Below are 25,107 nucleotides of genomic sequence, written 5' to 3' on the forward strand. Positions count from 1 at the left end.
GAGCAGTTCAAAGTTTTAAAGAAGCCAGGCTTCTAGAGATTGGACAGAAGGTGTTCTTTCCTTTAACAGATGTGTCACTAGGGTAAGAATGACAACAAGCCTGGGAGGTCCGGAGTTTTCCTTTGTGGGTCAAAGGTTTTTTGAGTCTTCTATGCCAAACTGCAAACAGAATCACTTAATAAGATGATCATGAAGTTTCATTTTTGAAGAAAGAAATTAGCGTGCAAAAGCAAAGAATTGAGAGCATAAGTAAAAGCTCCAATATATAAAGTATATCATACACATGTATACCAAGTCAAAAACACAGGAAATAAAACATTTGGTAAACCCACATTGCCTTTATTTGGCTAAATGGCAAAAGCCAAAATAACTGAACAAATGGATAACACTCAGACAGGAAAATGATACACTGAACCCCAGATGAGGAAAACTCCTTGTGGACTCACATTGGTGTTGGGGTCATGCCAAGGCCAGCAGTTCTCTCCAAGACTCTTTTTTCTTTTCAGGATCCTTACTACAAAACAGCCAACCAATCAAGTTTCTGTGTTCAAAACAATGCCTCCCTAAGAAGGGTAAAGGCTCACTTCATACCTAAAGGCACACAACATGAGTCATCCTAATGTTCAACCTGGGACTCTTGTCTTCTACCATAATCCATGTACTAACATAAAACTTTGGCAGACAGAAAATTTTGCTTCTTTCTAAGAAAATGAATATTTAGTAGTATTATCCCAAGAACATGTTCTACTTATTTATTTGGAAAAATAGAAACTAGGAATCATTTTTTGCCCCATGACAATCTAGTCTAGGCAAGAACACAATAATAATCAATGTTATGACTTTGAAAAATATAACCTTTAAAAATACTTATATTGGTGAGCTTAAAAAAATACCACTATTTAAAAACATTGTCAAGGGTGCCTTTGTCTACCTATACATTGGCTCATCTTCTGGTGAATGTATGATGACATAAAATCCCAGAACGGTGGCTTTTAGGGAATTTTTTAAAAGCAGCATAATATAACTGATTTGGAAAGACTTTTAGACAAGGGATGTGGAACAGGATAAAAAGGCAATGACCTCCAGAAAATAAACTGCTCACAGGTCTAATCCAGAAACAGCAACAGAGTCCTAGAAAGAACCACTGTAGAAGCAGTGTCTAGAGCCTGACTGAGAAGCTATGTGTCTACAACCAAAACAAGTGTAGCTCAGGTGCTGCCCATGAAGTTATTAGTGATCATAAAGAGTCAAAAGTTTTCTCAACCTCTCTCACATTTCTTCTCTTCTTAAGGATTTTTCACCAATCTTCTGCAAAATAAGTCTCTGGCTCCAGCTATCAGAAGCAGCTGCAGTAGTACAAAGGATCCATTTCTATTCCTCCGAAGTTTTCACTTCTATTCTCAGTGTCCTTGAGCCTGCTGTATATAAAAAGGGAAAACTTCCTTCTTAGCCCACCTCAAGGTAACTGCTGAAGTGGTACCTCTCCAGCATCAGCTTCAGGGCTTCTGTCTTCAGCCTCCTTCAATCTCCAAGACAGAGGCTGTGAGGCCAAGAAACTTCCAAGGCTCTCTCATCTCTGCTAACCGCTCTCTTGTCAAGGATTCGGGGAAACAGCTCCACAACCACAAACATTAATATTTGGAGAATTACAGACCACAGGCACACTCATGGTGTACAGACCTCTAACTTCATTTAATTAGGCACAAATGATCAAACAATGCATCATTCCAAAAGCTTCCTCCATCCATCCACCACTGTCCAGCTCTTGGGATCACATTTACCCCGAAGTAGCTAACCTACCACACTATAAAAGATTTTGCTTTCAGTCAAAATTATCCAAAAATATACCAGTGTTGGAGACTAGGGCAGTAAGGGCTCACCAAAGGGGGCTAGGGAGTCTTTCAAGAACATGGGCATCAGCTGGCCCTAGAGGTCTCATAGACCGGGTCAGCATAGAAGTCCTAGTCCAAGTGGAGGGCATGCCGAGTGCACCCACTAGTGGAGGAGGAGGGTGCAAAGCTTTGGGATCCAGGCAGTGCACTCAAAAGGAGTGATTACATGGATTACACACCACATGATTACAGGGATTACATACACGTTCTAGGCAGCTCCCTTTCCATCCAAACACACTTGGGCAACATGTCCTCTTTGAGAGAACAGTAGGTGAGTTTCAGCAATAACTTTATTACCTTTTTATACTGCAGAGAATAAATTAGAAAGGAGCAGGCAGTATTCCCAAAGAGGGAAGACTGAAGCAGAAAAGCTCAATATAAGATCATATGAAGCTGCACGGTATGGGGAACATTAACTTCAAATGTTTCAAAGAAAGGATTCCAAATCTGACAGTAAAAATAGCATTCCCGAGAAGAGTAAGAAATGGCATTTTCGTGGGCCATCAGGACAAGAGGTTCCGCACTCTTGGTTCCTTTCCTCTGCCTCCCTGGGTCATCTGAGTTGAAGGACCTGAGTAGCCCTGCTGTGCAGGCAGTGACTGCAGCCTCTGGTGCTCAGGCAGAACAGCAGCTTTTACCAGAGTTCAGGGGAGGGATATGAGATGTTCAGGGAGGGGGCATGAGATGCTCACAGTTCTAGCAGAGGGGCAATAAAAATATGGCTTTCTTTGCTGAAAACACCAAAACTCTACCCCCACAAGGGGTCTTTATGAATGGAAGGGGGTGGGGGCCTGGGTCTAAGCAACTGTCCCCTTAATCCAGCTATAGGATTACTGATAGATGATGATGATGTACTAGTCATGTAGTCGAGGAGATAGGATGCTGGGGACTTAAAAATTAGACCACGCTCAACATCAAGTGTTAAGCATCAGCATTCTTCGATTTGGAATTCAAGTGCTGAATCCTCCCCTTGGGCAACAGGGAAGGTAGGACCATAACCAACAGGCACAGGGGAGACAGAGGGAGTGCACCTACTATACTCTTGCAATGTGAACCCATCCTTTGTGGCTTGCTGGAAGAGCACTGGACGGAAGGCCTTGCCAGTTGCAGCTCATAGAGGCAAAGACAGACTCCATGGAGCATGGTTCTAGTTAAGAATATTCCTAAGAGGGTACAGGTCAGGATAAGGCTGTTGAAGGGACGATGCTTCTTTTCGCTTTTGCCTTTATGTTCTGCGTAAATCCCCCTAAATATCAATATGGCTGTGAACAACACAAGTTAATAGATCTAGTTGAGTCCGAACTACAGACATTTACAAAGTATCCTCTGCAAAAAGGTGGCAATATCTTTAAGAGCAGCAAGGGCAGGGACTTACTTCCAGTAGGAAATGAATCTACATTAACTTCATATGGATTTGAGTATTGTCCCGCTTCCCTCCTCAATCACAGTAACCCTTAAAGTGTCCCTTCGTTTAAAGGTAGACTACAGGAAAGAGCTCCCAAATAACTGGGCAACAGAATTTTCTGAGAAGATGAACACAGCAAAAAAAACTGCAGTTGATGTCATGTGGTCTGGTTCCATCCCCATCAGTGTCTTCATGGACCCCATTGGGTCCAATAAGAAACTCCTCAGGGAGTAAGAGAGGTTAGGCTCTGATGTCCTTCTTCCTATGGTCACGCTGACACATGTGCCAGCTTACATTCAGGGATTTGTGACTATAATTCAGTTTTTAGTTGTTGCTCTTGTTGTTGCTTTAAGGAGACCAAAGTTATGTTATTTTCCCCACCTCTCCCCCAAATCACTCATTAGCATGGCTCATTGTTTGAAAGGCTTAGCAAGCCACTTTGCTTCAGAAGGCAAACACTACAGTGTATCAGGAAGAAAAGGCCTCTGGGTATTGTACCACTTCCTTCTTCTGCCCACTCGTCAGGGGCAAAAAATTAGTTCTACTTACTATATTTGAAAGACTAATTTTTAAAAAATTAATAAAAATGACAATTTCCCTGTCAAGATCACATGAACATAAAGAGTAAAGCAAAGTCCTTAGGGAGGGTGTATGGATGCAGAACAGGCTTCTAAGGTACAGACAGCCTCCTTCTTGGTGTGGGTGACTGATGCCTCTTGGAGGACAGGCTGATTTGGTTCCCCCATTCCTAGGTCCTCTTGCCCCAACTGTCTTTCCTTTGTAGCTGTCCTTGGGTTTAGTGTTGGTATCACAATGTGGAATTCAACAGAGAGCTTCTGAAGGTGATGGAACAGAGGGAGAGGAGAGGAAAGGAGGAATGAAAGCTTAGTCTTCTTCATCCTCACTGATATCACAGGCTGCAGCCTTGTGCCTGGAGAGAGTTGCTGGGGAGGAAGTTGGGGAAGTCTTCCCAGAGAAGGGCCATCGGAAAGAGGGGGAGGGGGAGCGTTCACGAGTAGGGCTGCTGCTGGGACTCTGCTTTGGGCTGATGGCCTGCAGCATCCGGCCTTTTCCCTCTTTCAGCATATGTTTCTGGGGAGACCAAAAGGAAGAGTTAGAAGAAACCTATGGATATTCCAAACCACCACTGCAGTATCTGAGACTTTAGATTATCATGAGTGCTCTCTGCAATGTTAAAAGTGATCAAATAAGCCAGAGGAGGGGCACAGCTATAATTCTATGCAATTTCCTTTAGGAAGTGGTCTACATATACCATTTACTCATGATTTTCTCCAACTGCTTATCCATAGTCACCAAATCCTTGACTTCTAAGTCAAAGGAATTTTCAGAAGGCTACTTAGTTTGTGGTCCAAATTCCAGTCAAACACAAAAGAACTAACTGAGACAAAGGCTACAGAACCCCCTTGTAGAGCTCTCTGAAAACTCCACATCTTCCTAAGCAAACTATTTTAGTAACCAAACACCCTCGCAGTCAGATCCTTCCTGACATCTAATTGAGGGTCCACTTGCTGAATTTTTTAAATTTGGCTTGAAAAGACTTTGCCACTCTTCAAGATTACAATTCCCACCTTTCCTAGGGATTCTGCAGTAGCTCTTTGTAGTGGAACAGCTTTCTTTTTCCTGTTCTTTATTCTTTCCGTTCTATCTAAAAATATAATGTAGAAGTAAACTAGGCAAGGCTACTTATCTTGTCATCAGATTTCCAGGTTGATGGGGAGCTGGCAAAAATTATTTAGGATAATGTGTAACCTTCTGAAAAGATTTTAAAGAACTTCTTGGGGAAGAGTTGAAACTTAGCTCTGCCCACATAAGGGGAATTGATTAGACAACTTCTTAATGTCAATGTCCCTTTCTGCTCAAGGATTTTATAATTCCTCCCACAGCACTGAAGTTTTCCAGATTATCCTGAAATTCCATAAGCTGTCTAGTGGGAAAGAACATACCAGTGCTCCTTCTGGACCAAACATTTCCAAGAAACTTCCAATGAATTCTCGGGACTTTTCCTCCCATTTTTGAATGAGGTCAATGCTTTTTTCCTCCACCTTCTGAACAAATTCTTTTGACTTTTCTTCCACGTCTTTCACCTTCTTCTTTACTTTATCAACCCGCTCCTGCAAGTGGTATTTCTTCTCCTAGGTAAAGAAATACTGTTTTGAGAAATAACCTTTTCTCCAAAGGAGAGAGAAAAAAATGGCTCAACATTCTATTGACACTTTTTTTAGTCTTTAGAATTTTGCTTTGCTTTAGTCTACTCCATACTTCTTTAGCACAATAGATAAGATATGCTCTGTTCAGTGATATTATACAAAAGTATGATAATTTTAATATTGTGTATGCTTGGTACCAAATTAAATCTACAGGGTAGGTCCAGTAATAGATAGGTCAATAGCAAATGATGTCAGACTTTTTAAAAATGAAACATAAATGTGGAATCTAAACACATCTGACTTGAATCAAACCTCATTCTATAAGGAGATACATAGAGAGCAACAAGATCACTGTGCAATACGTCAAGAATAAGCCAATTATAACAGACTGAAAGTGGAAGTACTCAATTTACTTAATGTTCTGGATTTTCCCCTTATATCAAATGCCTTATTCTATGATTTTAGATGAGTTGTATGTTTTATATTTTAGTATTTGGAGTTCTGCTCATTTGCAAAATAAAGATGATATTCTTCAATCCTATCAAGTTTCCTAAAGATAAGTGGAGATGGTATGGGGGCAGGGGGAACGTCTAGTCAAATGAAAAGTATTTTCATAATTTCCAGACCATAAAGAGTAAAGGGAATATATTTAGAATTTTTAAAAACCTGATTCTTATGGAAAAACGTATAATGATTCTGCAGGAGGTGAATTAACAACAGCTAGGATTTATCTGCATAGATATACCATATTCAAATGAAATTATTTCACCTACTCTCATAGCATAATTATACAGAAGATATGGTTAACAGCTTTCTTCTTTTTAAATAAACTTTACTGAGGTAAAAGTTACATATAAAATATATGGAATTTCTTTTTTTTTTTTTTTTGTACAGGCAGAGTGGATAGTGAGAGAGAGAGAGAGAGAGAGAGAAAGGTCTTCCTTTTGCCATTGGTTCACCCTCCAATGGCCGCCACGGCCGGTGCACCGCGCTGATCCGAAGGCAGGAGCCAGGTGCTTCTCCTGGTCTCCCTTGGGGTGTAGGGCCCAAGCACTTGGGCCATCCTCCACTGCACTCCCTGGCCACAGCAGAGAGCTGGCCTGGAAGAGGGGCAACCGGGACAGAATCCGGCGCCCCGACCGGGACTAGAACCCGGTGTGCCGGCGCCGCTAGGTAGAGGATCAGCCTATTGAACCGCGGCGCCGGCAATATATGGAATTTCTAAAGGGTAATATTAAGCTACAATAAACTTAAGCTCTCAAAAATAAAATCTCAAAACTTGGGTCTACATGGGGAAATTACAAGCAAAATGTTGTGTCACTTTGCACACAGGGGGGGAGAATCCATAGGTTTCATCAGATCCTCAAAAGATCGTTCAGTCAAAAAAGGAAAGAAGTAAAGAACCATTGTTTAGAATGCTCTGATATAAATACCCTACTATAGAAGCAATACATTCTCATTTATTTAATTGGCTGTGTGTCCTTATACCAATATGTTGATACTAGACCATAAGGGCAGAAACTCCCTCTGCTTTATTCTTCATAAAGAGCTAAGCTTAGTGCTGCTTGCAAAGAGGCATTCATTAGCTTCTGGGAGTGATAACTATAACAGACTGAAAGGCAAGTTCATCTCAGAAGGAGTGGGAGACAACATGTGTCCCGTGGAATCAGGGAACTCTGAGGTGAGGGCAGGACTTACATTGATAAAGCTGACGTTGAGTTCCTTTGCTGTGTAGCCTCTCTGTAGGTTCCGTCTTGCATACACATCATAGTCACGGACAATTCGAGTGATGATGTCTGATGTGGAGATACCTTCAGTCCTCTGTGTTGGAGCAAACATGCCTAACTCAAGAACACAAACAAACACTGTGATATCCTGGTATGCTCAGGAAGTAGATGGAAACTGGAAGCAACATTCCTTCCCTCAAGAAGTAGAACTTGGGGCCAATGCTGTGTCTTAGCAGGTAAAACCACTGCCTGTAGTGCCAGCATCCCATATGGGCACTGGTTCGAATCCGAGCTGCTCTACTTCTGAACCAGCTCCCCGTTATAGCCTGGGAAAGCAGTGGAAGATGGCCCAAGTGCTTGCGCCCCTGCACCCACAGGGAAGACCTGGAAGAAGCTCCAGGCTCCTGGCTTTGGATTGGCCCAGCACCGGCTGTTGTGGCCACTTGGGGAGTGAACCAGTAGATGGAAGACCTCTCTCTCTCTCTGCCTCTGCAATTCTGCCTTTTGAATAGATAAATAAGTCTTAAAAAAAAAAAAAAAAAAAAAGAAGTACAACTTACTTGCTATTACTAAGTGAAGTATGGAGATGTTAACATTATAGAAGGAAGCTTGTATCAAAGGCTAAGGGAAGAATGGAGGTACACAGCCCTAATAATGAGAAAAACATGAAAACATGGGAGTAGGGAGGGTTTTCTGAAATTAAGAGAGATATTAAAACTAGATATTTAAACCAAGAATTGATGGGTGTCAGTGCTATGCTCATCTTTACTTTTTTTTTTTTTTTTTTTTTGAAAGGCAGAGTGGACAGTGAGAGAGAGAGACAGAGAGAAAGGTCTTCCTTTTGCCGTTGGTTCACCCTCCAATGGCCGCCGCGGCCGGCACACCGTGCTGATCTGATGGCAGGAGCCAGGTACTTATCCTGGTCTCCCATGGGGTGCAGGGCCCAAGCACTTGGGCCATCCTCCACTGCACTCCCTGGCCACAGCAGAGAGCTGGCCTGGAAGAGGGGCAACCGGGACAGAATCTGGCATCCCGACCGGGACTAGAACCTGGTGTGCCGGCACCGCAAGGCGGAGGATTAGCCTAGTGAGCCGTGGCGCCAGCCTCATCTTTACCTTTAATACAAAGTATGACCTGAAAGAGGATGCTGAATTTCTCAGTATGCGTATTTTCTTCTAAAGTGCAACAATATGGTTGAATCTCTGTAGCTGCCTCTGAGACTTCATAAAAATGAGAATGCAGAGCGAGCATTGGGTATAGTGAGTGGAGCCGCTACCCATGACACCAGCATCACATATGGATGCCGGTTCGAGTCCTGGCTGTTCTACTTCTAATCCTGCTCCCTGCTGATGGCCTAGGAAAAACAGTAGATTATGATCCAAGTGTTTGGGCCCCTGCCACCCATGTAGGAGACCTGGATGAAGCTCCTGGCTTCAGCCTGGCCCAGTGCCAGTCATTGCAGTCATCTGGGGAATGAATCTGTGGATGGAAGATCTCTCTCTGTCTCTCTCTCTCTGTAACTCTGATTTTTAAAATAAATAAATAAATCTTTCTTTAAAAAAGTGAGAATAACATCATTTTACTCACCTGCCTCCTTGATGTGCTTATAAACATCATCACTCCCAGCAGAAGAATAAGGGATATCATCATGGGCTACAAAATCAATCTGAAAATAAGCAAACATCATTTAAAACCCAGAATAACTGTCATTCATAAAGACTCAGTGAATAGTCTCAAGCCTTGAAAAAAGACAATAAGCAGAGACTGGGCCTCAAATGAACTTTGTGTCTATATCTCTTTTCATTTTGCTTGTAAATTCCATGATCCATCACATACCACCCAACTCAATTATTTATAGGTTACAAATGTGAAGGTAATCAGTCTCTTTTCTAGCAATTCTCCTGGAAATACTACCCTCATTGTATTCTAATCACCAGGCTGTAGTCAACAGGGCTACAGGATCTGCTGGTGAGCTAGTTAGCGAGTGGAACCTTGGAAAGAAGGAAATCCCCTTATCCTCCTGGTAGATGAAGGATTGGTGAAAGAAGGGTTTTGCTGGCACAGCGGCTTAATAGGCTAATCCTCCACCTAGCAGCGCTGGCACACCGGGTTCTAGTCCCAGTTGGGGCGCTGGATTCTGTCCCGGTTGCCCCTCTTCCAGGCCAGCTCTCTGCTGTGGCCAGGGAGTGCAGTGGAGGATGGCACAAGTGCTTGGGCCCTGCACCCCATGGGAGACCAGGAGAAGCACCTGGCTCCTGCCTTCGGATCAGTGCGGTGTTCCGGCTGCAGCACGCCAGCCATGGCGGCCATTGGAGGGTGAACCAACGGCAAAAGGAAGACCTTTCTTTCTGTCTCTCTCTCTCACTATCCACTCTGCCTGTCAAAAAAAAAAAAAAAAAAAAAAAAAAGAAGGGTTTCTAAAAGTATTTTAAAAAGTCACTTCTTAATAATTTTCTTTTCCAGTTTATAAGCAAAGAGGGAATTTAAAAATAGCAACCAAGAGAACTTCTACTGGAATTGGTACATTTATATTCTTGAGAAACTTAAAACTCAAAGCCACAAAAGATCTTTAGGTCTTATGTTCTATCATTTTACTACTGTCAACACTCTCTGCAAGAAGGAGAAGAAATTAAATGCACTGGGATCAGTAATCTTTTTAAGAGACATGCTAAATCTCACCTACTCCTTCTTGATTAGGTCATATGCCTTTGCACCATACACCCAACTCCCAGAAGGCACGGTAGTGTGAAGTGTGCTCACTGGGACTATGTCAGGGCCTCTCAGCTAATATCTCAATTACCCGTAACAATCTGTCAGGGATCCACAGGCAATAAAGCCAAGAGTAGGGGCATGCAAGACTCATGATTGAGTACTGCTAACAAGGGACAAAGGAAGTTGTTAGTTTCCCTAACCACATACTCTGCCTGGGCCTGCCGGGCTGTTGCTGAGAATTTTGCTCATCACCTTTGGTGCCACTGGCTATTAATTGTTGATACAGAAAAGCTAGGAACCATAAAAGGTATGTCCTATTCTTAAACAAATATAATAAATTTCCTCTAGCTTCAGGCCTATCTAAGTATTGCTTTAGAAGTGCTCTGGTTACCTTTTTTTTTTTTTTTTAAGATTTACTTATTTATTTGAAAGGTGCAGTTGGTGGGGGCGGTCTTTCATCTGCTGGTTCCCTCCCCAAATGGCTACAACAGCCAGGGCTGGGCCAGACTGAAACCAGAAGCCAGGAGCTTCATCTGGGGGTTTCCTACATGAGTAGCAGAGGCCCAGGGACCTGGGTCAGCTTCCACTGTTTTCCCAGGCACGTTTGTAGGGATCTGGATTGGAAGTGGGGCAGCTGGGACTTGAACCAGTACCGATAAGGGATGCTAGCACTGTAGGCTGTGGCTTAACCCACTATGCCACAGCCAGCCCCGACCACCTATATTCTTTCCTCACTGAACAATTCACAGGCAACATCCCACATATCCCTGTAGAGAACTGAAAGTGCTTGCTGGTTCCTCAAGCTTGAAGGCCTCCAATTTAGTTTGATAAATTCCTCCTATCTTTTAAGCCCACCTTTTGTAGGAAGCCTATTGCTTTAATGTGGAAGAATTCAAAGAAGAAAAAGAGTTCTATAATAATAACTCACTGAGTAAAGGTGGAAAATTTTCTTGATTTCTAATCCCATATAATTTCTAGCCCAAAAGCAAAGTCCTGAAACTAAATTTAAATCAAATAAGAGAAGTCTACATTAATATGTCTTGTTTCCTAGAATGTGCACTTCCTGAGGGCACAGCTGGGGCATGGATATTCTGAGATTGGCACAACAAGCCATAAAGATGAACACACCTACAGCGCCAGGGGAAACATCACAGAACTGAAGAGCTCGATTCCTAGCCCTGTTAATACTGGAGCAGGCTATTTGGTTTCTCTGGGCCTGTTCCTCATGTGCAAAGTGGGGACAATAACTACCCCCACAGACTTGTGGAGAACAAATGGATTACAAGGGATGTAAACATAAAGCCATATAAACATCAGGAGTTAACTACGCATGGTCGTAATATCCCTATTATCTCCTCTGTGAAACTTGAAGGTAGAAGCAATGAGGCCTTGAGAACTGAGGAGCTTCTGGAGCAAGCACTGGGGACATGTGCCGAGTTTCTTACCCTGTGTTCTGCCAGGAACTCGGGCGTCAGAGTCCAGGGGGCGTTCCTCACCACTTCATCCACATAGCGGCAGTGCTGCACTGCATCGTAGCGCTCATTTTCATTCATCACCGTGAAGCCTTTGAAGTTGTGCGTCAGCTCGTCACTGCAGACTGAGTTCACCACAAGAAGTTGAAGGTCCCCTTTGCTTAACCATCCTCATTCATCAACCTCTCCCTTGTTCTCCCACTTGCTAGGATTGCAACCTTCCTCTCCACTTGCAGAAAAACCTGGATGTAGCTCAGTCTGGGAACAATGCGTTTTGTAATTCAACACACACCTTCAGGAGCAACACTCACTGAACAGTGGGTTCACACTTCGTAGAAGAGAGGGTATAACAGAGGACCAAGATCTTTGACATGAGCCTGTAGTACATTTCTGAACACTTAAGTTTTTAAAAATGTTTTCCTACTTTAATAACAGTGGGCTGGGCCACATAGCATTTGCTTGACAGATTTTCATGCTTCAGTTGATTTGAAATGATAAACTGAAAGCTAGAACAAATGCTATTCTTAAGCAGGCAAAGGGGCCAGCTTACTCCCAGGTCATCAGTAACTCAGCTACAAATAGGGAGATAAATATTAACAGCTCAAGTTGATGAGCCTGGAGTTCCTCTCTCCCAGCTTAGGTTGCCAGTACTTCATATACTTCATGTTTCAGAGACTGTAACTACATTCTGCATTTAAAAACTGAAACAAGGGCCGAGGTACTTGGCGAGGAGGCAGGAGAGAACAAACGACTACTATAATCTTCTGGACAACACGTAAAGTCATCATATGTTTTCTTACCTCCCACAATGAGGTATGTATTAGGGAAAAGGTTCTTTGCTTGCATCAGAGCCCGGGCATGACCAGAGTGAAATAAGTCAAATATTCCATCTGCGTAAACCCTCACAGGCCGTTCACCTGAATCCAAATGGGAGAATTTGTAACAAAAATACATTTATTCAATGTTTCATGCTTGACACGTGAAAATGGCACAGTATGACCATTCTATAGCTGCATCTCCCTCTCTCAAGGTGTCTCCTGGGCATTTGCCTACTTCTGGGGGTGGGGCAGAGCTGTGAGCTTCCTGCACCACAGATGCCTTCCTCACTTCATCTCCACCAACTCTCTTTATTGTATGAAACTTCTCAGGTGCAAAAACAAAATGTGATCGCTTTCACTTACAAGTGAAAGGGAAGAGTAAGTCCTAAACTTCAAAATGCCATTGAAATATATATAATACATATTACATAATTATAATTATATAATATATAGAGATATGTTTTTATATATTATAATAATTATATATAATATATAATAATTATATATGAATATATATAATATATAATATATAATAATTATATATAAATATATTTATATATGTTATGTATTATATATATTAAATATATAAATATATATATTTAAGGATTTAGTTATTTATTTGAAAGTTAGAACCACAGAGAGAAGGAGAAGAAGAGAGAGAGAGAGGTTTTCCATCTGCTGCTTCACTCCCCAATTAGCCACAATGGCTAATTGGCTAATGGCTAAATCTTCACCTTCAGTTTATGATTCTTCAGTTATGATTAAACAAGGTACACAAACACTTCAAAAAGTTTGTAGAAAAATGGAATTTAGAGCTAAATTTACTTTGTTGAAAAATTTTGAAAGCGATGAGTAATTTTTTTATAATATACATTTCGGGGCTGGCGCTATAGTGTAGTGGGTAAAGCCACCACCTGCAGTGCCAGCATCCCAAATGGGTGCTGGTTCGTGTCCTGGCTGCTCCACTTCTGATCCAGCTCTCTGCTATGGCCTGGAAAAGCAGTAGAAGATGACCCATGTCCTTGGGACATGCACCCGTGTGGGAGACCCAGAAGAAGTTCCTGGCTCCTGGCTTCAGATCAGCTCAACTCCAGCCATTGTGGCTAACTGGGGAGTGAACCAGCAGATGGAAAACCTCTCTCTCTCTCTGCTTCTTCTTCTCTCTGTGTGGTTCTAACTTTCAAATAAATAACTAAATCCTTAAATATATATATTTATATATAAATATATATATATTATATATATATTTCAATGGCATTTTTGAAGACCTCTTGTACACATGCATTTCCAAAAAATTTTGCACCAAAATAAACTGATTTTTTTAGGTATTTATTTATTTGAAAGACAGAGTGACAAAGACTGAGGAAGACATGAATAAAGAAATATTTCATCCTCTGGTTCACTCCCCAAATGGCCCAACAGCCAGGCAGGGGCCAGGCTGAAGCTGACTGATACAATGAGGGAAGATTATAAGGAAATTTTGAAGGCTATGAAAAATATGACACTAGGGGTCAGTGCTGTGGAACAGTGGGTTAAGCCTACACCTGTAGTGCCAGTATCCCATATGGGCGCTGGTTCAAGTCCTGGCTGTTCCACTTCCATTCCAGCTCCCTGCTAATGCACCTGGGAATGCAGCAGAAGATGGCTCAAGTAGTTGGGCCCCTGCACTCAATTGGGAGACCTGGAAGAAGATCCAGCCTCCTGCCTTCAACCTACCCAGCCCCGGCTGTTGTGGCCATTTGGGTAGTGAACCAACAGATGGAAACTTGCTCACTCTCTCTCTCTCTCTCTATGTCTCTGCATTTCAAATAAATAAATAAATCTTTAAAAAAGATTAATAAATATGACACCTGACATATTATTCAGATCTTTACAAAAATAGACAGGATCACAACCCAACTCAGGCTAACATCTTATTTCTGCTTCCGTATATCTCAGAGCTGTAACAATGGCCCAGGAAGCAAGTATCTACTGCATCTATTTCATAGTTGTGACAGTAGTTTGGGAAATTGTATAATAAAAAGAAAAAAATCAAATTTTATAGAATGAATTTACCCTCCTAAATAGAATATCAGGCAAATGGCAATAATTACTTCTCTACTGGACTTACAACTAAGCTGAGAATAAAAGTGTATTTTATAAATACAGTGGAATGCTAAAAACAATAGTAAAGCAACACAATAAGTAGGTATTTACTTACAAGGAGTTCCTCTACTTGCTTCTTCCATAGTTACCCTGACATAGGGTTTACTAAAGTCAACTTCAATTTCATCAGAAAAAGGAGCTGGCTGCCGTAAGCCCTTAAGAAGAAGAAAGTAAAGAGAAAAAATGTTAAACAGACCAACAAAGGTTTTTCTTAGGAATGCAAGATTAGTTTATCATTGTAAAATCAATTTATGTACACACTAAATACACTCAAATTAATAAAGCATTCGCACTAAACTAGGGTCTTTTTGCTTTTTTTAAACAAAGTATGTCATTATACAAATTAAAAGAGGGGCTGGTACTGTGGCATAGTGGGTAAAGCCACTGCCTGCAGTGCTGGCATCCCATTTGGGCACCGGTTCAAGTCCCAGCTGCTCCACTTCTGATCCAGCTCTCCGATGGCCTCGGAAAGCAGTAGAGGCAGTAGAAGATGGCCCAAGTGTTTGGGCCCCTGCATCCGCACGGGAGACCTGGAAGAAGCTCCTGGCTCCTGGCTTCGGATCAGCACAGCTCCAGCCGTCGCAGCCATCTGGGGAGTGAACCAGTGCATGGAAGAGTTCTCTCTCTTTGCCTCTGCCTCTCTATAACTCTGCCTTTAAAATAAATAAATAAATCTTTAAAAAAAAGAAGAAAGGAAGGAGAAGAGAGGGTAGGGGTGAGGGAGGGAGAGAGGATAGGGTAGGAAATATCATTATGTTCTTAAACCTGTACATACAAAATTTGTTCCCTTTATATAAATTTAAAAATTGGGGGAGGAAAGGAAAAGCAAAATATATTTTTTTAAAAAGATGCAGAAAAAGAATTTATGCCAACAGTGTTGTGGTACAACAGGGTAAACCACTGTTTGTGACACTGGCATTTCAGATAGGAGTGCCAGTTGGAGCCTCAGCTAGTCCATTTCCAGTCCAGTTTCCTGCTCATGTGTCTGGGAAGGCAGCAGATGATATCCCAAGTGCTTATTTCTCTGCCACCCATGGGGGAAATTAAGATGGAGCTTCTGGCTCCTGGCTTCAGCCTGGCCAAACCCTGTCTGTAGTAGCCACTTGGGGAATGAAACAGCAGATGGAAGATCAATCTCTCTTTTCCTCTTTCTCTCTGTCTCTCCATCGCTCTCTGATGCTTTTTCTTAAAAAAAGATTTATTGTATTTATTTGAAAGACAGAGTTACAAAGAGAGGTAGAGACAGAGAGAAAGGTCTTGCATCCGCTGGTTCACTCCTCAGATAGCCTCAACAGCTGGAGCTGCACCGATCCGAAGGCAGGAGCAGGAGCTTCCTCTGGATTTCCCACGTGGGTGCAGGGGCCCAAGCATTTGGACCATCCTCCACTGCTATCCCAGGCCATAGCAGAGAGCTGGATCAGAAGAGGAGTGGCTGGGATTAGAACTGGTGCCCACATGGGATGCCGGCGCTTCAGGCCAGGGCATTAACCCACTGCGCCACAGAGCTGGCCCCTCTGATGCTCTTTCAATTAAATAGATAACTCTTAAAAAAGGAAAAAGAATATATAAAACCCAACATCCATTCATTATAACAAGCCAGCAAAATGCACAAAGAAGGGAGATTCCTCAATCCAGTAAAGGGCATCTATCAAGAACCGATGGCCACCATGCTACTTAATGATAAAAGATTGTGTATTTTCCCCCAAGACTAGGAACAAGGCAAGTATATTTGTCCATGTCACTTCTTTGTTTTGTAAAAGTTTTATGTGTATGAAAGGTAGACAGAGAGAGGCAGACAGAGAGAGAGACAGACAGACAGAGCAGTGATCTTCTATTTGCTGGTTAACTGCTTAAATGCTCACAACAGCCAAGGCTAGGTCAGATCCAAGCCAGGAGCTAGGAACTCAATCCGAGTCTCTCACATAGATGGCAGGGACTCGAGTACTGGAGCCCCACAGGTTTTGCATTGGCAAGAAGCTGGAATCAGGAGTGGTGTGGGATTCAAATCCAAGCACACCGATATGGGGTGCAGGCATGCCAAACAGCATTTTAACTGCCAGGCCAAAAGCCCACCCCAAATTCATTTTTTGTGTGTGTGGGTGGTGTTTGTGATCTTTTAAAAAAAAAAGTGTTCCAAAGAAAGATCACAAGAGACCACATATGCCCAAATATGTAATTTTTGAAGTTAGTAGGGATTTCCAAATATTTACATTAGAGAAAACTGTATTCTCTAGAGCAGAAGTGGGGAAACTTTTTTTCTGCTTGGGTCATTTGGATATTTATAACATTATTTGCAGGCCACATACAATTATCATCTTAAAATTGGCCTGCTATAGATTTATTGAATTTCAAGTCCTGCCACTGGTTGCCTTGGCAGGAGGAGATCCAGTGATTTCACAGCCCTATATGGCCCGTAGGCCAGATGTTCCCCATCCTCCATTAGAGGTTAATACACACAGATGCTCAACATTAATCTGTGTTTCTAAAGATATATGCTACTTGCAAAATAATATATATTCTTCCATTTATATAAAGGTCAAAAATAGGAGAAACTACTTTGTTGTGTATAAACCAGAAAAAAAGAAGAAATTTGAGCAAAGAGGATAATGACTAGCAGGGGGCAGTGAGGAAGCCTTCTGGGGATACTGGCAATCACACACACATTTACATATGTAAGTATTTATTAGAGGCTTGTGTATTATTAAGATTTATGTTCTTTACTGTAATAAATTAAACCTCAAAAAACAAGATATTCAGCAATAGAAAGGAATGAAGTAGTAGATGAACCTTGAAAACATTATGCTAAGTGAAAGAAACTAGTTACAAAAAAATCACATATTATATGATTCCATTTATATATAATATTCAGAATAGACAAATTAACAAACAGAAAGCATATTAGTGGCCATCTTAGACAGGAAGTGTTGAGAGAAACGAGGGGTAAATGTTAATGGGTATGGAGTTTCTCTTTGGGGTGATGAAAATGCTTTACAATGGATTCTAATTATGGTTGCAAAAATCTGTGAATATATTACAAGCCACTGAATTACATGCACTTCTTTAACTGGATATGTGAATTACAATGTTATATGAATTATATCTCACAAGGCTCATATATATGAGACAAATAGAATTATGCTTCTTAACAGTAGTACATGTGGATTAAAAGATCAGCTCTGGGACAGGCACTGTGGCCTAGTGGGTAAAGCCGCCACCTGCGGTGCCAGCATCCCATATGGGCACCAATTTAAGTCCTGGCTGCTCTACTTCCAATTCAGCTCTTTGCTATGGCCTGCGAAAGCAGTGGAAGATGGCCCAAGTCCTTGGGCCCCTACACCAATGTGGGAGACCCAGAAGAAATTCCTGGCTCCTGGCCATTACAGCCATTTGGGGAGTGAACCAGTGGACGGAAGACCCCCAACCCCACTTCTGCCTCTCTGTAACTCTGCTTTTCAAATAATAAATAAATAAATAAATCCTAAAAAAAAAAAAGCAGTCAAGGAATTTGTGGAATGGTTATTGAATCATTGGTAGCTTGGAATCAGTCACAGAAATCAGCAAATGGTACAAATCAGAGGTTTTCCCCACAGGGAACCACTTTACCAGGACACTACTGGTTAGTCTGCATACTTAGAGATCAGATCACAGGGAGGGGGAAACAGGCACACATTTTTCTAGTGATGTTTCAGTGAGAGTAGAAAGGATGAAAGAGAAAAGATTTTATGAAGGAAGAATAGGTAGGATATGGTAAAAAGAAAATCATGTTTTCACTTAAGAAAGAAGCTTACAATAACAGTTTTTAAACTAAGGAAAATATCACGAGCAGGAGTAGAGAAGTTAAAAACAAAAGAGTTGATTCCTAGATAACAAATTTATCTTGAGTTTGAGATAATAGCAGAACATCAAAGAAATATCAAAAAGACAGGGGCTGTTGCTGTGGTATAGTGGGGTAAGCCTCCACCTGCAGTGTTGGCATCCCATATAGTCGCTGGTTTGAGACCTGGATGCTCCTCTTCTGATCCAGCTCCCTGCTAATGCACCTGGGGAAGCAGTAGCAGATGGCCCAAGAGCTTGGGCCCCTGCACCCATGTGGAAGATCTGGATGGAGTTCCAGGCTCCTGGCTTTGGCCTGGCCCATCTCTGGCTGTTGCAGTCTGGCTGTTCACTCTCTGAATGAGTGAACAAAACAATGGAATCTCTCTCTCTCTCTCTGCCCCTGCCCTTCTATAACTCTGCCTTTCAAATTAATAAATAAAATCCTTTTTAAAAAAGATATTATTTATTTATTTGAGAGGTAGAATTACAGACAATGAGAGGGAGAGACAGAGAGAAAGGTCCTCCATTTGCTGGTTCACTCCCTAAATGGCTGGAGCTGGGCCGACCTGAAGCCCAGGACCTTCCTCTGGGTCTCCCACGTGGGTGCAGGGGCCCAAGCACCTGGGCCATTCTCTACTGCTTTCCTAGGCCAAGCAGAGAGCTGGAATGGAAGAGGAGCAGCTGAGACTAGAACTGGTGCCCATATGGGATGCCGGCACCGCAGGCAAAGGATTAACCTACTGTGTCATAGCCCCAGCCCTGATAAATAAATCTTAAAAAAAATCAAAGAAGATTTAGAAATAGGAAGTACAGGTGTAAAGTGGAGATGGAAGACAAGTTCACTTAGCAGATTCTTCTCCTCACTATGGTTGTTCCAGTCTTCCGAGTGAGTGAATCTGACCATAAACCTACGCTAAATAGGCAGCATGTACCAGGGAGGAATGTGGAACACGGTGCAAGTCACTTTCTGATTTTACAGGAACATGTGAAGCTAAGTAATTTAAAATGTTTAAATTCTTTATGCACTAAGGGCCAAGAAATTTAAGTTTTCCTCAGAGCTCATTCCTTTATCTGTTTCTGACTATGGGGATTGTTCAAGAGTATCACCTCTTTGGTTATAACTTGTCCCTATGCCATGTAATAGTGTTGAACTGGAGCCCCTCACCACCTCTAATCTGATTCTCTAAGAAACATTTAAAAATTAACAAAGCTCTGTTTTGTTAACTGCAAGCCATTTTCTGAGCTTACTTGCTTTGGTATGTAGAATACTGGTTCCCTACAGACGTCACATCCTATTCTATGTAACCTGCGATCATCTTACCATACATGGCAAAAGGAGCTTTGCAGATGTGATTATATGAAAGGCTTTGAGAAAGCGGATTATCCAAGAGCCCAATGTAATCACACAAGTTCTTACAAGTGAAAAGGGAAGGAAAAAGAGTCAGAATCAGAGAAGATATGATGACAGAAACAGTGGTCAGAGAGGTATAATCACTGGCTTATATGGTAAGATAAGCAACATGGGTAGCCTGCAAAAACTGAAAAAAGCAAAGAAATGGCAACACTTTGATCTTAGCCCTTAAAACCTATTTCAGCCTTCTGAGCACCAGAACAGTAAGATGACACATTTGTGTTATTTTCTTTATACATTTTATTTTTTACATTTATTAATTTATTTTCATCTACTTGAAAAGCAGAGTGGAAGAGGGGGGTGGGAGATCTTCCACCCACTGGAGCACTCCACAAATGCCCACAACAGCCAGCGCTGGGCCATGCCAAAGCCAGGAACCTGAAACTCAGTCTGGGTTTCCCACATAGTTGGCAGGGCACCAAGTACTCCAGTCATCATCTGTTGCCTCTGGTATGCATTAGTAGGAACCTGGATCAGAAGCATAGTTAGGACTTGAACCAGCATTCCATTATGAGATGCAGGTCACCCAAATGGCAGCTTAACCTGCTGTACCATAACGCCTAAACCTCTAAACGCTGGGTAATTTGTTTCAGCAGCAATAGAAAATGACACATTTGCCTCTATCAGTATTATCAATATCAGGCCTGGAAGCATATGCCTCGAATCTGGTAAGTTCAGGTGCTTTTACTGCTCACAACAAATGATTAGTTTGGAACAACTGTTAACTTTCTCAGAGTATAAACATTTTCCCTTTGGCCTGGGAAGCCTCAGCACTAACCAGTGGAAACTGAAGTTTGATAATGGCTAATGGTCAGTATAGGTAGAGAAAACACGGAAACATTCTGTCACTGGAATTTTGAAACAGAGATTTCATAATAATGTTGTATATCAGAAGTAACTTCAGTTTTATCTAAATGTTCTTTGATATGTATTTTAGGGAAGCTTTAAGAAGGATATCAATGGGGCCAGAGCTGTGGCATAGTTGGTTAGGCTTCCACCTGTGGCGCTGGCATCCCATATAGATGCCAGTTTATGTCCTGGATGCTCCTCTTCCAATCCAGCTCTCTGTGTATGGCCTGGGAAAGCAGCAGAATATGGCCCAAGTGCTTGGGCTCCTCCACCCACATGGGAGACCCTCCTGGCTCCTGGCTTCAGATCGGCTCAGCTCTGGCTGTTGCAGCCATTTGGGGAATCAACCAGCAGCTGGAAGACTTTTTTTTTTTCTCTCTCTAACTTAACAACAACAACAAAAAAAGAATAAGAGGAGGAAGAAGAAAAATACCAAGTAGAGAGAGGATAGGCAGTTTGGAATGAGGTCTTTCACCTAATGCATAGCAGTAGTTAGAAAATAAGAAAATAATGTTCCAGAGATAAAGTAGGCAGTAATGGAAAAAGGTTCTCATCCATAACATGACCAGCAATAGAGTAGAGGAATGATATGGGGAGACAAGACAGTAAGATACAGAATTCTAGACAAGAGGAAATACCAAGATTAAAGCATTGTCTGGCAGGAAGCTGGAGTTGGAAGCAGAGCCAGGACTTGAACCCAGGCTCTCTGATATAGGATGGAGTCCAATTTCTCTATTTCATTAATTTGAATCTGATCTTTGGCCTAACACACACACAACTTCCAAACTTCATTCTTTTTTTCCAGTTCCAATGTAAAGCTCCTAAAACTAAGAAGTGAATCATAATAGGATTTCCAACAACAGGTAAAATACAATTACTACTCATACTTCCCATTTTTCCATTATTTAAAAAAGGCTTATAACACTGTAATCATCAATGGTATATCAATTCTTCCCCTCTCCCTGCCAGACTAACTGTTCAACAAAGAATTCTTTACTTACAACAGCACAGCGTTGCACTTTTGAAGGAATTCCATCTTCCTCTGTTGCCCCATTGGGTCCAGGTGCCTCTTTCCTCCTCTTCCTTGCATTGATTTTGGCTGAACTCTGTGCATCCATTTTCTTTTAACTGGCCACAGAAAGTGAAAAATAATTTCTTTTCTCATTGGGGTGGGAAAAAGTGTATACCAGTATTCATTGACAAAATATACTCAACAAAGCATTACTTCCATAACACACATTAAACTAAGATGGGCCAATGGTATTTTGCAAAAACCACAAAGCTTCACAAAACACACAGGGTAGAAACATCAGAATGCCTCTTTGTGGGAACAATAGCTACAATTAATTGCCTGACCTTGAAAGCTATTCCACCTTTTTTTTTTTTTTTTTAAGATTTGATTTATTCATTTGAGAGGCAGAGTTACAGACAGGGAGATAGAAAAAGAAAGTTTTCCATCCACTGGTTCACTCCCCAAGTGGCCACAATGGCAGAGCTGGGCCAATCCAAAGCCAGGAGCCAGGAGCCTCTTCCGGGTCTCCCTTGTGGGTGAACGGGCCTAAGCACTTGGGCCATCTTCCACTGCTTTCCCAGGCCATAAGTAGAGATGGATTGAAAAGGAACAGTTGGGACTCAAACCAGTGCCATAAGGGATGCTGGTGCTGCAAGCAGAGGCTTAGCCTACTATGCCTCAGTGCCAGCCCCACAACCTATATTCTAACTGCTGATGTCACATCTTGACTCTGAAAAATATTAGAACAAACTGACTGATAGAAAAAAAGTTATATAGGTTGAATATCCCCTAATAGAAATACTTGGGACCAGAAATGTCAGATTTCAGAGTTTTTCAGATTGTGGAATATTTGCAAAGACTTTATTGGTTGAACATCCTTAACCCAAAAATTTAAAATCCAAAATGTTCCAAAATTCAAAACCTTTTGATAAGATTAGGGATATTCAACCTGTACAGACTTCACCACTAACCCTTACCTATCCTCTGGGATACCTAGAGGGATGGCTGGTCTAAAGCAATTGAAAGGCATGAGTTTGGGGACCAGCACAGTGCAGTGCTGTAGAAGCTACCATCTGCAGTGCTATCATCCTATATCGGCACTGGTTCGAGTCCTGGCTACTCCACTTCCAATCCAGCTCCCCGCTAATGCTCCTGGGAAAGCAGTGGAAGATGGCCCAAGTACTTGGGCCCCTGCACCCATGTGGGAGACCCAGAAAAAGCTCTTGGCTCCTGTCTTCAGATTGGCCCAGTTCCAGCTGTTGTGGCCATTTGGGGAATGAACCAGCAGATGGAAGTGCTCTCTGTCTCTCTGTAGCTCTGCTTTTCAAATAAATAAATAAATACATCTTAAAAGAAAGGAAGGAAGGTAGGTAAGTAGGTACGTATGACTTGGTACAGATAGAAAAAAGAGCCTGTTTTAAAGTGATGCGTATCAACAAGTCCAGGTTTACCAAAGTATGGCTTTCTTAACTGTAAACACCCTGGAAATTTCAGACTCTACTCCACTAGGGTGAGCTGTATGAAAACTGTGGAGCAGCACAGTGCATCTTTTAAATGTCTTTCCCTTTCCTCTTTCAGGGGCTTAGCACCTCGAATTTATTCAGATTCCTCAGCTATTAAAATTCTACTCAGGCTTCTCCTTCCCCTACTGGAAAATTTGTCTTGACCATTTCATTTAGCAGATAGCTTCCAGCAACTATCACAGAAAAATTCTGAATATCCAATATTTTATGTGTAGACATTGGCTTGTGCTACTTCTCCCATCCCTATAGGGATATCTGCATTATTCTTTGGTAACACAATTTGTACAATTAAATTAATTTATAAACAATGATGCAATTTAAATATTAGCCAGAAATTGTGGGTAGAGGAAGCTCTGTGATCAAAAGCCATCTTTAAGATACGGTCCAGTGCACAGGTAGAAAACAAATGCCAGACAAAATGAGGACGTGCTACTCTGCCTCACTGCTTCTGATAAGCCCTCCTGAATGACAGGTTTATCCAAACAACTGCAATTGTGCCTTACTTTCTTTCCTCCAGCTAAATTCCAAATGGCAACATGACAAGACCACAGAAAAATGGAAGGAGGGTACTATCCATTTAACACTAAGTTCTAGCTCATCCAGTAACGATGATTAGAGCTTTTCCTTACTACTATCATTGATTCTTTTAAAATATCCAGAGGTCAGTACTCCCATCTCAGAAGTCTAAGAGATCTGCTAGGAATGTCTAATCAGTCCAATTAGTGAGAGCTTCTAATTTGCATAGAGTAGGACTGCTCTAAGTATCCATTCATTTCTTCTCAGGATAGGAATATGAAAAAAAAAAACATTTTCAGATATAAAATCAGCAATTTGGCATCGGACAAATCAAGATCAGAGAGTCAATTATATGAGTACTTACTGTGCACAAAGGAGTATAACATAATTTTTAAGTACAAACTGAATCTGGAGAACATTATGCTAAGTGAAACAAGCCAGCACAGAAAGATAAACATGGCAGATCTTACTTCTATGGAGACTCTAAAAAAGCTAAACTCCCAGAAGCAGACATTAAAATGATGGTTACCAAAGGCAGGGGAAGAAGACTGGGTGAGGGAAGGAGAGATGCTGATCAAAGGGTACAAAGTTTCAGTTAGACAGAAGGAGTACATTCTAGTGATCTATTGCACAGAATGGAAACTATAATGACTAATAATGTACTATACATTTTTTTTTTGACAGGCAGAGTGGACAGTGAGAGAGAGACAGAGAGACAGGTCTTCCTTTTCCGTGGTTTACCCCTCAATGGCCGCTGTGGCAGGCACGCTGCAGCCGTTGCACCGCACTGATCCGAAGCCAGGAGCCAGGTGCTTCCTCCTGGTCTCCCATTGCGGGTACTTGGCCATCCTCCACTGCACTCCCGGGCCACAGCAGAGAGCTGGACTGGAAGAGGAGCAACCGGGACAGAATCTGGCGCCCCGACTGGGACTAGAACCCGGGATGCCGGCGCCACAGGCGGAGGATTAGCCTATTGAGCCGCAGCGCCGGCCTATACTATACATTTCCAAATTGCTATAAGAGTATATCTTTAATGTTTTCACTACAAAAACTAAATGTGCAAGGTGACAGCTTTGCTTAGTTTGATTTAATCACTTCACAATGTAAGCATATATAGAAAACATTACATTGTACCTGATAAATATATAGAATTTCTATTTGTCAATTAAAAATAAAGTAACAAACTATTTTCACAAAGAACCTTCACTCAAGGCCAGGAAACTAGCCACAGAGTTCCTCCCCACACACAGGAAAAAATGCTATATGCTAATGATATAAAAATACTTGCATTCTAAATCCACTGGACAAAAGTCTGCTGAGGTAAGAAATATTTATATAGTCTCAAAGTATCTCCCCATAAATTATATAGTAATTAAAAAGGGAAGTGAGTTCCTTTGATAATAATATAATAAGCAGTGAGGACACAACATTATGTGCCAAAAATATGTGATCTGCATTGATTTATGAAGAAACAAGCAGACAAATCCAAACTAACAGACATTCTACAACAAGCCCATATTCTTTAAAATATGTCAATCACAAAAAAACAATGAAAGGTCAAAGTCCGTTACAAGTTAAAAGGGACTAAAGAAGGGCCAGCGCTATGGCACAGTGGGTAAAGCTGCCACCTGCAGTGCCAGC

General features: G+C 41.7%; 1 protein-coding gene across 3 annotated transcripts in view; it reads right to left on the reverse strand.

Moving 5' to 3' along the window:
* Window positions 1-318: 318 nt before the first annotated feature.
* The window catches only part of PCYT1A (phosphate cytidylyltransferase 1A, choline), a 49,797-nt gene continuing 25,008 nt past the window's right edge, over window positions 319-25,107 (reverse strand). For 2 of the 3 annotated variants that reach the window (XM_017347024.4, XM_070072297.2), the window contains 8 exons: window positions 21,417-21,543; window positions 14,395-14,494; window positions 12,177-12,293; window positions 11,350-11,501; window positions 8,780-8,858; window positions 7,164-7,306; window positions 5,262-5,450; window positions 319-4,389 (listed from right to left, as the gene is read on the reverse strand). In XM_017347024.4, coding sequence (XP_017202513.1) covers window positions 4,183-4,389; window positions 5,262-5,450; window positions 7,164-7,306; window positions 8,780-8,858; window positions 11,350-11,501; window positions 12,177-12,293; window positions 14,395-14,494; window positions 21,417-21,533 — 1,104 coding nt within the window. In that variant the 5' untranslated portion in view covers window positions 21,534-21,543 and the 3' untranslated portion in view covers window positions 319-4,182. The remainder of the gene's footprint in view (window positions 4,390-5,261; window positions 5,451-7,163; window positions 7,307-8,779; window positions 8,859-11,349; window positions 11,502-12,176; window positions 12,294-14,394; window positions 14,495-21,416; window positions 21,544-25,107) is intronic. The other variant, XM_089331916.1, reaches the window with a different exon arrangement.

The sequence above is a fragment of the Oryctolagus cuniculus genome, chromosome 4 (assembly GCF_051225735.1).
Source record: "Oryctolagus cuniculus isolate XC-2025 breed Fujian yellow rabbit chromosome 4, ASM5122573v1, whole genome shotgun sequence".
In the NCBI taxonomy this organism is placed as follows: domain Eukaryota; kingdom Metazoa; phylum Chordata; class Mammalia; order Lagomorpha; family Leporidae; genus Oryctolagus; species Oryctolagus cuniculus.